Source organism: Prionailurus bengalensis, chromosome E4 (genome assembly GCF_016509475.1).
Source record: "Prionailurus bengalensis isolate Pbe53 chromosome E4, Fcat_Pben_1.1_paternal_pri, whole genome shotgun sequence".
Lineage (NCBI taxonomy): Eukaryota > Metazoa > Chordata > Mammalia > Carnivora > Felidae > Prionailurus > Prionailurus bengalensis.
The window spans coordinates 6093173-6107669 of NC_057360.1; the positions used below are offsets into that span (position 1 = coordinate 6093173).

Genomic DNA, 14497 nt, shown 5'->3' on the forward strand with positions numbered 1-14497 from the left:
TATATCATCAAAACTACCTTCTTGTTAGATACTACTATCAGAATTCATCCAACTTGGACAATATTTGGTAAGTGTCTGCTTTGGGGAAAAATAGTGTTTAGGCACAGATGGGCACAGTTTAGGTGCTAAGAATCTTATCAGTGCAGCTTACATTCTTGTTGGGGAGATAGACAATAAGCAAAAAAAGATACTAAGCCATTTCATATGTTTGAGGGTGATAACGTATGTGAAATAAAAAAGTAGAGCAGGTAAGAGGGGTTGGGGAGGCCTGGGTCAAGGGTGCAGATCACAGAATTTCAGCAGCATGGTCGCGTGTAGGTGAGATCTGATCTGAGACTTGGTTGGCCGTGGGCTGTATGAGGGGACAGCATGCCAGGGAGAGAGCACATCTAGACACAAGGCTAGGAGAGAGGGTGTAGCGCCTATCTGAGGAAGTGCACCAAAGCCGGGGTGGCCTGGAAGGGAATACTGACTAGGTTGGGAGGTCAGAAACTTAAGCTGGGTGGGTGGGAGGTCCAGATCATGTAGGACCCTTGTTGATCATTTCAAGGCCTTTGTCTTCTATTCTTAGTGAATCAGAAGCATTGCAGAATGTATTCTTGCAGGCGATCATGTTAAGATCTCTGGCCGCTCATGTTGAGAACAGACTACAGTGAGGGACAGAGAGAGCTACTCTTGAGTTCTGGGCGTGTTCACGTGAGAGATAATGATGGGTTGTTCCCAGACAGTGGGAGAGGAGAGAAATGATCCTAGATACATTTGGAAAGCAGAGCCAACAGGCTTTCCAGGATGAGATACGAGAAGAGAGGAGGAGTTATGGGTGGTGCCAGGGCTTTTGACCTGAGCACTTAAGGGGATGGAGGTGCCGTCATCTGAGATGGAGAGAGCTAGAGCGGAGGGTGGCGGAGGGGGGAGGGGCAAAGGTAGGAGCAATCAGCTCACTTTTGGATGAGTTCAGATGTCTTTTTTTTTTTAAGTTTTTTTTTTTTTTTTAATTTTTTTTTCAACATTTTTATTTATTTTTGGGACAGAGAGAGACAGAGCATGAACGGGGGAGGGGCAGAGAGAGAGGGAGACACAGAATCGGAATTAAGTTTTTATTTAAATTCCGGTTCGTGAAATACCAGTTTCAGGTGTACAAAGCAGTGATTCACCCTGTGCTCATCGTGACAGTTGCCAAGTTCTGATGTCTTTTAGAATACAGTTTCTAGCCTTCAGTAATGGATCTAGCCCTTCCACATTTCTGAGTAGGAAGAGCTGGTTTTATGGCACCTGGGAGGTGTAGGCATTTGGCAGTGAGAGTCTGAGGTAGGACTGCATTGCTGGAAAAGTCATGTCCTGGCAAATACTACCAGTATCAAAGAGGAGCACCCCATGATTTGAGTCTGGATGGTGGAAAAGTTAGGAAAGCCAGGAGGAGGAACAGAATCAGGGGAAAAGATAGTAGGTGTTAGGTGTCATACCAGTAATTCAGCCAGGTAGATCGACCCACTGTATAGTTAATCATGGGTATCACGAAATACAGATCCAAGATGGAAAGAAGTGTGGAGTTTTAGATCGGTAAACCAAGAGATGATGGCTGAAACTGTGAAATCTTATTAGACACGAGAAGAAAACTAAGTGGAGACCCTTCAGTGAATGATCTTTGTAGGTCAAAGAGTCAACAAGGAACTGGTCCAATGTGCTCAATGACTTGAGTCCTATAAAGACAGAGACGGAGGTCGATAGTTGCTACTGATGGAGGGACCGCAGAACAGATAAACACTGAGAAAACACAGTTGACTTTGTCAGCCGCAGGGAAATTGTTTCTTTCAAAAGAGCAGTGTCAGTAAAACAACCCTACCCTACTCTGTCTTGTTGGCCACTACTGTGTATCCTTAAAGTCCTGCTCAGTATATACACCTGATAATGATAACTGACATGTATTGACAACTTATTATGTGTTACATGCTAGTCTCAGCATCCTACTGATTTATTATTAATCCTCACACCAGTTTTGTGATGTAGTTACTTGTTTCCCCTTTGATACTTGCAGACCAGAAAGGTTAATTAACTTGTCCCAGGTTACATAGTTAATGGTAGGAAAAGAAATTGAATCCAAGAATACTGGTGTTAGAATCCACACTTTCAGCCACTACAAAATGCTCCTCCTCTTCTTTGAAGTCTTCTGAGATATTCCCTGACTTAATTTATCACTTTTGATGAACTGGCTCTGTGGGCTGTGCTTACTAAGATTTTTAAGTGGTGTATACTGTAGAAAAGCTTATAATCTAGGGGGATAAGGATACCTTTTTAAATGATAAATAATAATACAAGATAGTCTGTACTGAGTGAAAAATGAGGGATATGATAATAAGTAATGAGAATATGGAGAGGTGAATGTTTGGTTTAGGACCAGGTTGATATAAAAGGCTTCCTGCAAAGAGTGGGATTGGATTTGGACCTTTCAACTGTAAGTGATTGCAATATGGGGAGGGGTGAAATCAGTGACCAGCGCCCCAGATAATAAGAACTGCTGGAACAAAAGGTACAGATACAGGACAGAGCAAGATGTGTTTGGGGAAAGTAAGTAGTCCAGTTTGGCTGGTTAATAGAGCATGTGGCCAGAGTGGATGATGGAATGGAAATACTGAGGTCAGATTGTGAACAACCCTGAATGGAGGGCCCTGGAAAGCTGAGAGGTTGCATAGAGTAGAACTCTGTAGTTCTCAAATCTTTACTTCCTGGTTTAAATGTAAGTATATTCAAAGAGACATTTTATGTCATTTCTAGAATGCCAGTTAATGAAAACAGAACGACCAAAGCCAAACACATTTATTATCAGATGTCTCCAGTGGACCACTGTTATAGAGAGAACATTTCATGTAGATACTCCAGAGGAAAGGTAAGAAATGTTTTTCCTATTTTGTGAAAAAGCAACAGTTGGTAAAAAGATATATGTGTATCTGACTTCACCATTTGTAAATATATGTGAACATATTTGTAAAATCCAATAGTCCCTTAATAATTCTGTTTCTGGTATAAATAATGAATAACAGAGGCTTGCAACACCCTAAATCAAAGCCTCTAGAACTGCTGTGAGATACGCTTCTTAGCAAAGCACAGGACATTCACCAATTAAAATATAAATTAAGACATTTTTATAACTAAACTACCCTTAAATAATGGTAGAATTGTGTTCATATTTGGAATTCTGAGGCTAGTAACAGCAAAAGGTTTCAAGCAGTGTGACGTTTTGCTGGTGGCGGCCTGGACTATGACATTGAGAAGGATTATGAGATTGGGGCTAAGCTCCGCGAGAAAAAGCTACCAGCATAGATTGGCATGGACCGTCCTCATGCTAAAGAGGAGAGTGACGACTTCATCAGGGCCATATTTTCATCCTCCTGATCTATGCATTTCTACAACCGCTGCACCCCACCCCCACCCCCAAATCTGTCTTCATAATCTCTTATCTTGTGCTCTGGTTCTGACTTAGGTCCAACAACCACAACCACAGAATCATTTCCCTGCACGGATATTATCATAGTTGATCCAAATCAGCAACTTTGTGAAGTTAAATGTTGTTAGCCCTATTTTCCAAATGACTAAATTAGGTCTTAAGAGACTTGTCTAAGATTTAAAACAAAAACCAAAAAACACCTCCCCCAAGACCTAGTAAACAGTAAAGTATTATTTTAATAATACCCTTTTGATCAATGAACAGTGAATGATAATATGTGATTACTTTAGAAAAGAAAGAAAAATGAAAGCAGACTAGAAATCACTTGTAATTTTATGATCCCAGTTAAGGATAGATAATTCTTTCCTACACTTCCAGTCTTACTCTGTGCAGATGTATTTAGGTCTTGAGTATACATACAATTTGGGATGTCTTTTTTCCCCTGTCTACCCTGTCTTCCTTGGGCATTTCTAGATGCTAAGTCCTCAGTTTGCTTATGCTTCCGCTCATAACCATGGCTGGGCTAATACCTATTTATCTGCCAGATCTGAGCTTAAAATAATCACATTTTCTACAAAACCTCTGAGTCTTGTAGATGAGCCAGGCCCCCCTTCTATATACTATGTATCTCCCTACAGCTTTTATGTCTGGTGTATCACCACTGTAATCTCTGTTTGCTTTTCTCACTGGACTATGAGATTCTTGACTAGCAAGGATTGTATCTTCCTTGCTCAATATTCTATCTTTATAACACAGTCCAGGATCCGACGTAGTATTTGTTGACTGGCTGAATGAATGGAACTTTTCCCATGTCACTGTACATTCTTTGAAAATATGATTCTTAGTGGATTTATAACATCCCATTGAAGCATGATTAATTTTGCCATTTATGTTTTTGCAAAACTGGATTTATGCCATATCTTAAGACTTCAAAATAGTTCCTGCAATTATATCACACTACTTTTCTGAACAATCAGTTTTTATTTGCATTTATGACTAGAAGGCAGTTTTAGTAAAAATGAAAAACAGCATATTTAGATTTACCATTGGAGTGTGTTTTTCTATATTCATCTAGAATCTGGTGTCTGGAGATTTTATACGACTTTAATGTTAATGAAGACTTAGAAAGATGTAGTGAGAACTAGGAAAGCTATATATTTTCTGTGTTCTGTCTGCCAGTCTAAAATCCATCCTTGCTGTAAATGAAATATGTATCTCTAATCTATGTAAAAAAAAAAAAAGTCTATTTGTTTTATTGAATGATGGAAGTTTGGAATCTATTTTTTTTCCAAAGGATGAGACCACTGTCTCAGCTCTGTTCTTTTGTCCATTTCTTTTCATTGAATAATCCATTCTGTCCTCACTCATTATGGATGGCACATGTACATAAATATTTGTATATTTAGGTTTTTCTCTCCCCCCCCCCCCCCCCCCCCGGCCTTTGATTTCTGTCATTCCAGCACTAAGACCACATGGTTTTAATTAGAGAAGCCCTATAAAATTTTTAACTTCTAATGGAAAGAAAAGGCCATAAGTAGAAGTAAGAAAATTAAGAAAAACAATTTCATGGAAAAGGAAACATATAGTAAAGCAAGACTTCCATGATTATTCCATTATTTTTTTTTTCCCAAAATGTTCTTAGTTTTTGTAAGCATAGCATCTGCAGATAAATAGTAATTTTGTCTCTTCCTTTCTGATAGGACAATTATTTTTTTGTTTTTATTCTATTTATTTTATTAAAAATTTTTTTTAATGTTTATTCATTTCTGAGAGACCGAAAGAGACTGAGCATGAGTGGGGGAGGGGTAGAGAGAGAGGGAGACACAGAATTTGAAGCAGGCTCCAGGCTCCGAGCTGTCAGCACAGAGCCTAATGCGAGGCTTGAACTCATGAACTGTGAGGTCATGACCTGAGCCGAAGTCGGACGCTTAACTAACTGAGCCACCCAGGTGCCCCTGTTATTTTGTTTTTCAACAGTATTTAATAGTCTTCATGATAGCAGATACATTTATTTTTTTCTCTGGTTTTAATGAATGCATTTCAAATTACTTACTGTTAAATACGATTTTTCGTATATAGTTTATTTTGTCATACTGGAACATCCACTTTACAGACCCAGGCTATTTTCCTTTCTTAGAGCTAATCACTTTCTTTATCACCATGATGGCCCTATTGCACTCATGCCCACATGTTTATGTACGCACGTGTTTCAGCTGTGGTGAGCTATACTTACAGTTTCCCAACTACTGATTCCATAGTGGACTCTCACATTGCCTATGGCTCTTCCTGGCTCTTTTGCCCCTGTGTCAGAAATACCTTCCCTTGCTTGTTTCTTTCTGTACCAGCTCATCTTGTACATCTCTGCTTACAAATCACTCCTCTCCTCTGTCCCCACTCAAAACTTAACATTGTTTGCCTTAGAATACCACTGTTCTTAGTGCATACTTGTTATCATTTTACCTATAATGCTTTGTTATACTTCTTCACAATGCCAAGGTTTCCCCATGACCCTAGGTTAATATTACACCATGGCTTTAGTCACATACATGTATTAGATGTTTTTTTTTTTTTTTAATTTTTTTTTCAACGTTTTTTTATTTATTTTGGGACAGAGAGAGACAGAGCATGAACGGGGGAGGGGCAGAGAGAGAGGGAGACACAGAATCGGAAACAGGCTCCAGGCTCTGAGCCATCAGCCCAGAGCCCGACGCGGGGCTCGAACTCACGGACCACAAGATCGTGACCTGGCTGAAGTTGGACGCTTAACCGACTGCGCCACCCAGGCGCCCCTAGATGTTTTAATTAAATGTTTATTTTTAAGTAAATAGTCAGCTTGTGAAAATTAGTTTTCATATAAGTAGTATATTCTTTTAAATTAAATTAAAAAGATAAGTGCACTTGCTTCATTGGGGTCTGCATTCTGTTTCCCAAATTAAGTACATTTCCTGGCATTACTTAGTAATAAGAAGATTGTGTGCTTTCTTTCATTAGTGTGATATTTGGACCTAATACTGTTTTGCAGAGCATACGTATATATTTTAGTTATGGTGAATAAGGTAATTTAGGTCAATAGTCCACCTAAGAACTCCTAGAAAAGGTGGACAAAATGGTTTAAAACAAACAAACAAAAAAAAGGCATAAAAGAGCCAATTTGGCTGTGAAGAATTATGGGATCAAAACTTTATGGAAGAGTGAAACCTAGAGAGATGAGCCCACTGTTTTACTAGGGGTCCCTGCCAATTCTAGAACTGTCTGATTTGTTAACATGTGGAGTAGCTGTCAGATCTAGGAGTCACATTCTGGAATCCAGGGCCTACCAAAGAGGGGTCATGGTACATCAATACCTTTTAGGTTGGCACTAAGAAGAAAGGATAAACTGGATTTAAACTTATCTTTTAAAGACTGAAATCTAGCTTTAAATTATTTCAGGTCTTAAATTTGGTTAACATGATCCACTTTTGCTAGTCTCCTAGGAGCCTGTTAAAAGCAAATATAACTATGGGGCGCCTGGGTGGCGCAGTCGGTTAAGCGTCCAACTTCAGCCAGGTCACGATCTCGCGGTCCGTGAGTTCGAGCCCCGCGTCGGGCTCTGGGCTGATGGCTCGGAGCCTGGAGCCTGTTTCCGATTCTGTGTCTCCCTCTCTCTCTGCCCCTCCCCCGTTCATGCTCTGTCTCTCTCTGTCCCAAAAATAAATAAACGTTGAAAAAAAAAATTTTAAAAGCAAATATAACTAATCTTAAACTATTTACAATTTTAATGTACGTTGTTCGATATGCATTAAAAAAATAAACAAGGATTCAAAGATTCAGAAACCACAGAGACAAAACAGACAACTGAATCAGATTCATAAGCACTCTAGATAATGGAGTTATCAGACAGAAATTAAAAGAACTCTGTATTAGTATTTTCAAGGAAATAAAAGTTAAGGCTGGGAAATTCAGAGAGCTAGAAGTTATAAAAAAGAATAAAATGGGAATTCTAAAATTGAAAAATAAGATATTTAAAAGTCTTTGTGCTGGTAGATGGTTTCAGCAGTGGATTAGGCCTAACGTTAGGGAAAATTAGGAATTCATACCTAGGTTATAACAGAATATCCAGAATGAAACATGAAGTGATAAGGATAGAGAATAAAAATAAGTCAGAGTGGAATGTAAGGCGAAAGGAATGCAGTGAGAAGGTATTAACGTTTACGTAATTAGAGTCTCGAAAAAGAGTAAGAATGGGGCACAAAGTATTTGAAGAGATAGTTGCTGAAAATTTTCTAAAATGGCTAAAGATACCAAACCACATATTGAAGAAGTTCTATAAAGCCCATGCAGGAACAAATACAGAGAAAACCCACTTAGTCCCATTAGACTTTTAAAAACAAAGACAATGAGAAAATCCTCAAAGCAGATAGAGAAAAAGGATAATTTGCCTTCAAAGGAGCATCAGTTAGACTAAAAGGTGATAGAAGTAGAAATACTTGACCTGGAATATATGGGATAGAATGATAATTGGAGATAATGGAATGATATTCTCAAAGTGCTAAATGAAAATAAGTGGTAATGAGCAAAAATATGTTCCAAGAATGAAAGTAAGATGGAAATGTTTCAATTAAATATTTTAGTAAGTTCAGTCAAGAATTGATAGAATTTCTCACCAGCAGACTTGCAGAAAAGGAAATACTAATAGGGTATTCTTCACACACAATAAAAATAATCCTGGATGGGAGAAGAGATACAGAAAGGAATGAAAAACAAAATGGTAAATAAATTGATAAAACCAAATGAATATTGATCTTATGAATAATAATATTTTGTGGTTTAATTGTATAAAGAATAAAAAATCTGAAGTAAAAACATACAAATTGAGGTTGAGGGGAAAATGGGGTTAATGTCTTATGATGTCACTGCATTTTCTAAGAAGACTTAGTAGTGTGGACATGTTATATTAGATTTTGCTAAGTTGAGGATGAATGTTATAATTTCAAGAATAATTGCCAAAAGGAAAGCAGGCATCTGATGACTACAATGCTAATATGAGGGAGAAATAGCATCATAAAAAATTAATCCAGAGTATATTATGTAGGTTGACCGTGTAAAGTTAATGCTATATATAAAAATAATATTTAAAAAATGGATGAAAAGCCAACGGGAAAATTGAAATAGAATTGTGAAAAAATTTAATGAAACAAAAACATACAGGGGAAAAAGAAAGGAGAAGTGTAAAAAAAAGTAAAATGGTAGACTGCGTGTAATTATATAAATAATTGCATTAAATATCAATGGGTTAAACACAGTAGTTAAAGGCAGAGAGTTTCAGAATTAAAAATATGAGGACCACTTATGTACTATCTATAAGAAGTAAACTTTAAGTATAAAGAAGAGCTACGTTGAAAATAAGGGCACCTGGGTGATTCAGTCGGTTGAGTATCTGATTCTTGATTTCAGCTCTGGTCATGATCTCACAGTTCATAGGTTCAAGCCCCATGTCAGACTTTGCGCTAACGGTGTGCAGCCTGCTTGGGATTCTCTCTCTTTTCCTCTCTCTCTGCCAATGCATGTGTGCTCTCCCTCTCTCTCAAAATAAATAAACATTAAAAAAAAATCTTTTAAGTTTATTTATTTTGAGAGAGACAGAGCCAGAATGCAAGTGGCTTAGGGGCAGAGTGAGAGGGAGACACAGAATCCAAAGCAGGCTTCAGGCTCCGAGCTGTCAGCGCAGAGCCCGACATGGGGCTCGAACTCACGAGCTGTGAGATCATGACCTGAGCCGAAGTCAGACACCCAACTGACTGAGCCACCCAGGTGCCCCGTCAAAATAAATAAACTTTAAAAAAAAGATGTAGCTAAGTTGAAAATGGATTATACCTCTTAAAAATCATTGGGTCAAAAACAAAATTCATAGGAGCCATTAGAAACTTGTGGGGATTTTTTGTTTTGTTTTATTTATTTTTTATTTTTTATGTTTATTTATTTTTGAGAGACAGAGAGAGAAAGAGAGAGTGCAAGCAGGGGAGGAGCCAAGAGAAAGGGAGACACAGAATCTGAGGCGGGTTCCAGGCTCTGAGCTGTCGCACAGAACCTGAATTCAAAATTTTGAATTCAAAATTCATGAATGGTGAGATCAAGACCTGAGCCAAAGTCAGACACTAAACCAATTGAGCCACCCAGGAGCCCCAGAAAATTGTTTTTAGATGAATAACTGTGAAAGCAAAGCATATACAAATTTGTGGGATGTAGCTAAGTGAGTGCTTAGAGGGAAATTTATAACCATTCAATGCCTATATTTGGAAAGAACAAAGTTAAGCCAATAACCTAAGCTTCCTTTCTAGGAAACTAGAAAAATAAACCCAAAATAAACATCAAGGAGGAAACAGTAGAGGTCAGAAATCAATGAAATAGAAAACAAAAATAAAAATCAATAAACCAAAGAATTAGAAACATCTTGGAAAATTGCTTAAAAAAAAAAAAAAGAGAAGGAAGACACAAATTACCAATATCAATTCAAGAAAACATTAGAAAACCTGAATAGCCAATATCCATGAACAGAATTGAGGTAATAACTTAAAATCCTTACCTCAAAGAAAACTCCCAAGTCCAGATGGTCCCCTGGTGAGTTCTTTCAAACATTTAAAGAAATATTTATTACCAGTCCTACACAATCTATTTCAGAAAATAGTGGAGAAGGGACCATTTTCCAACTTATTTTGTAAGGTCACCCTTATTTCAAAAACCAGGCAAAGGCATCATAAGAAGGTAGAACTATAGTCTAATATACCTGTGAACATCAACGCAAAATTTCTTAACAAATTTTTGATAAGTCAAATTCAAAAAATATAGAGAAAGAATAATACATCGTGGCCAAATAGAGTTTATCCAAGAGCTCAGTTGCATTTTCTGAAGGCATTCAACTAAACTCACTATATTAGTAGGATAAAGTAGAAAAACTACATGATATAGAAAAAGTATTTGCCAAAATTCAATATCCTTTTATAACCAAAACACTCAGCTGTCTGACAAGGAATAGAAGGGAACTTACTCAACCTCATTAAGGCTATCTATCAAAACCTTATCTATCTATCAAAAGCTTGTATAATACTCAAAGGTAAAAGCTTCATTGCTTTCTCTCTAAGATCAGGCACACATTAAGAATGTCTTCTCTTGGGGCACCTGGGTGGCTCAGTCGGTTGAACATTGGACTTGAGCTCAGGTCCTGCCTTGTGGTCAGTGAGTTCGAGCCCCACATCAGGCTCTGTGCTGACAGCTCAGAGCCTGGAGCCTGCTTCAGATTCTGTGTCTCCCATTCTCTCTGTTCCTCCTCCGCTCATGCTCTGTCTCTGTCTCTCAAAAATGAATGAACATTAAAAAAAAAAAAAAAGAATGTCTTCTCTCACCACTTTTATTTAACATTGTAATGATGGTCTGATACAGAGTATTATAAGGCAAGAAGAATAAGTAAAAGGCAAATAGATTGGAAAGGAAGAAGTAAAACTGTCCTTATTTGTAGACATGTTCACATGTATAAAAAATCCAGAAAAATAAAAGATATTAGAACTGATACATCAACTTAGTAAGGTTTCAGGGTACAAGGTCAACATACAAAAACCAACTTTATTTGTAAGTGCTACCAAGAAAAATTAGAAAATTAAACTTTAAAAAAAACCCCTCCACAATAGCATGAAGATTAGGTAACTCACAAGAGGTCTGAAGAAAGTGAAGAATGTTGCCAAAGAGAGAAACATCCTAAGAAAACAATTCAACCGATTTCATTTAAGGAAGATGGCAGAGTAGGGATATCCTGAGAACACCTCTTCTCACGGACACACCAGTGTTGCAGTTACGTGTAGTACAACTCACTTTGAGAAAAACCTGAAGACTAGCAGGGCAGTTCTTCACGGCTAGAGCTATATTTTAAAAACCACCTAGAAAAGAGTAGGAGTTATGGAGACAAAGTTGGGAACCAAACCCCAGACACACTGACCCACAAGCAGGAGGGCTATCAAGGTGCTGAGGCCCTCTGGGAGGACATAGATTGGACACCCCAAGCCCTGAGGATTTGCACTGGGAAGGCAAGCGTCCATAGCCTCTGGCGTTGAAAATCAGTGGGGCTTAACTCAAGAGCTTTGAAAATTAATGGGTCTTAACTCCAGGAAAGTTGGAGGACTATAGATAAACAGACCCTGTCCTTAAAGAGTGCACAGTATCACTTGCTCTGAGACCCAGTTCAGAGGCAGTAGTTTGAAAGCTTCTGGGCTATACATAAAGGAGATTTATTGACCAATTGTAGCGTTTTGCTGGAGGCTGAGGGATCTGTAGGAATATTTTCTGGGAATGGAAGAACTGGTAGGTGCCATTTTTCTGACCTCTTTCAGTATAGTTGGTCTATGCTGGCAGGCACCAGTTCTGAGCCTCTCCTTCTGCCTCGCTAGCACTATAACACCTGCCCTGTGGACCTGCTCTGTCAGGTACCCCTCCAAAGCCACTCCTGCCCCTCCACACCCAGCAGGAATCCCTCAGAGGGAATCAGCAGCAGTCTGATTTCAGTCTACTCTAAAAGACAGCATTGTGGAAGACACCCAAGCTGGACAGCAAAAAGTAAAAAGAATCTAAAAACATGAACGTAGGGGGGCGCTTGGGGGCTCAGTTGGTTAAGTGTCCGACTTCGGCTCAGGTCATGATCTCATGGTTCATGAGTTCGAGCCCTGCGTCGGGCTCTGTGCTGACTGCTTGGAGACTGGAACCTGTTTCATATTCTGTGTCTCCCTGTCTCTACCCCTCCCCCCACTTGCGCACACACACATTCTCTCTCTCTCAAAAATAAACATAAAAAATTTTTTTAAATATGAACATAGGTTAGGAACCTCTGGGGCATCATCAAACTTAGTAACATTTGCATTATAGGCTTCTCGAAAAAATAAAAAAGAGAAAAAGCGGGGGGAGGGGGGGGGACTACTTTGAAGAAGTCATAGTTGAAAACTTCCCTAACCTAGAGAAGGAAACAGACTGCCAAGTCTAGGAAGCTCAGAGAGTCCTGAACAAGATAAACCCAAAGAGATCCACACCAAGACACATAGCAATTAAAATGTCAAAAGTGAGATATAAAAAAATAAACCTTAAAAAGCAGCAAAGAGAAAAGCAACAAGCTATATGAAAAGGAAATGCCGTAAGACTGTCAGCTGATTTTTCAGCAGAAACTTTGCAGGCCAGAAGGGAGTGGCATGATAACAATCTAAGTGATGAAAGAAAGAAACCTACAACCAAGAATACCCAGCAAGGTTATCATTCACAGTGGAAGGAAAGATAAAGAGTTTCCCAGGCAAATGAAAGTAGAGTTCATCACAACTGAACTTTAAGAAATGTTAAAGGGACTTTTTCAGAAGAAAAGAAAGATGATAATGAGAACTAAGAAAATGATTAAAGGAAAATTTTACTGGTGAAAGCAAACATGGTAAAGGTAGTAGATCAATCACATATAAAGTTAGTATTGGGGCACCTGGGTGGAAGCGTTCGACTTCAGCTCAGGTCATGATCTCACAGTCCGTGAGTTCGAGCCCCACGTCGGCCTCTGTGCGGACAGCTCAGAGCCTGGAGTCTGCTTCAGTTTCTGTGTCTCCCTCACTCTCTGCCCGTCCCCCACTTGCCCTCTGTCTCTGTCTCTCAAAAATGAAGAAACGTAAAAAATTAAAAAAAAAATAAAGTTAGCATGAAGATTAAGAGATGAAAGTAGTAAAACCAGTTACATCTACAATAATTAATGAATACACAAAATAAAAGATGTAAGATACGAAGTCAAATACATAAAATGTGGAGAGTTGTAGTAAACCTGTGGTGCTTTTAGAATGTGTTAAAGTTAATCGAACATCAGCTTAAAGGAGACTGCAAAGTATTATTATATTATCAACTTCATATGAACCACAAATCAAAAACCTATAATAGATACACAAAACCTAAAGAGAAAGGAATGCAAGCATAGCACTAAAGGAAGTCCATAAAATCATAAGGGAAGAGAGCAAAAGAAGAAGAAAGGAGCCAAGAAAAACTTCAAAACAACCAGAAAATGGTTATATATGCTAGTTGTTATATGTCAACAGATGACAATAAGTACATACCTATCAATAATTACTTTTCACGTAAGCGGACTCAAAGTTCCAGTCAAAAGGTAAAGGGTGACTGAATGGGGAAGAAACAAAATAAGACCCATCCAAATGTTGTCTACAAAAGACTCACTTCAGACCTTAAGACATTTACAGACTGAAAGTGAAGGGCTGGAAAAATGTATGCTTTGCAAATGGGAGTGGGAAAAAAAAAAAAGCTGGGGTAGGTAACAATACTCCTATCAGACAAAGTAGGCTAAAACAAAGACTTTACCAAGAGGCATAGATGGGCATTACATAATGATAAAGGGATCAATCCAACAAGAGGATATAATAGTTGTAAATTTCTATGCACCCAACATAGAAGCATCTGAATATATTAAGCAAATTAACAGACATAAATGGAGAAATTGACAGTAATATAATAATAGGAGGTTATTTTGACACCCAACTTGCATCAGTGGATAAATTACCCAGAAAAAAAAAAAAAAAAAACAATAAGGAAGGAAACAGTGGGCTTGAATGGCACATTAGACCAGATGGACCTAACATATATACCGAGCATTCCATCCAAAAACAACAGAAGACACATCCTTTTCAAGTGCACATGGAACATTCTCCAGGACAGATCACATATTAAGCCACAAAACAAGTTTTAATACATTTAAGATTGAAATCATATTAAACATTTTTCCCAACCATAACAATATGAAGCTAGAAATCAATTATAAGAAAAAAGCTGGAAAAAAACCAGAAACATGTGGAGTCTAAACAACATGCTACTAAACAACCAATGGGTCTTTGAAGAAATCCCAGAAGAAATAAAAAAAGTAGATGAAAATGAAACACAACAATTCAAAAGTTTTGCTGTCCAGCAAAGGCAGTTACAAGAGGCAAGTTTACAATGATACAGTCTCCATAGATGCAGAAAAAGCATTTGATAAAATACAACTCCATTCACACTCAACAAAGTGGG

The 14497-nt window shown here is 38.2% G+C and overlaps 1 protein-coding gene across 3 annotated transcripts in view; it reads left to right on the forward strand.

Annotated features, from left to right (window-relative positions):
* Window positions 1-14497, forward strand: part of AKT3 (AKT serine/threonine kinase 3) — a 308798-nt gene that overhangs the window by 159015 nt on the left and 135286 nt on the right. For all 3 annotated transcript variants that reach the window (XM_043568301.1, XM_043568303.1, XM_043568302.1), the window contains one exon: window positions 2773-2884. In XM_043568301.1, coding sequence (XP_043424236.1) covers window positions 2773-2884 — 112 coding nt within the window. The remainder of the gene's footprint in view (window positions 1-2772; window positions 2885-14497) is intronic.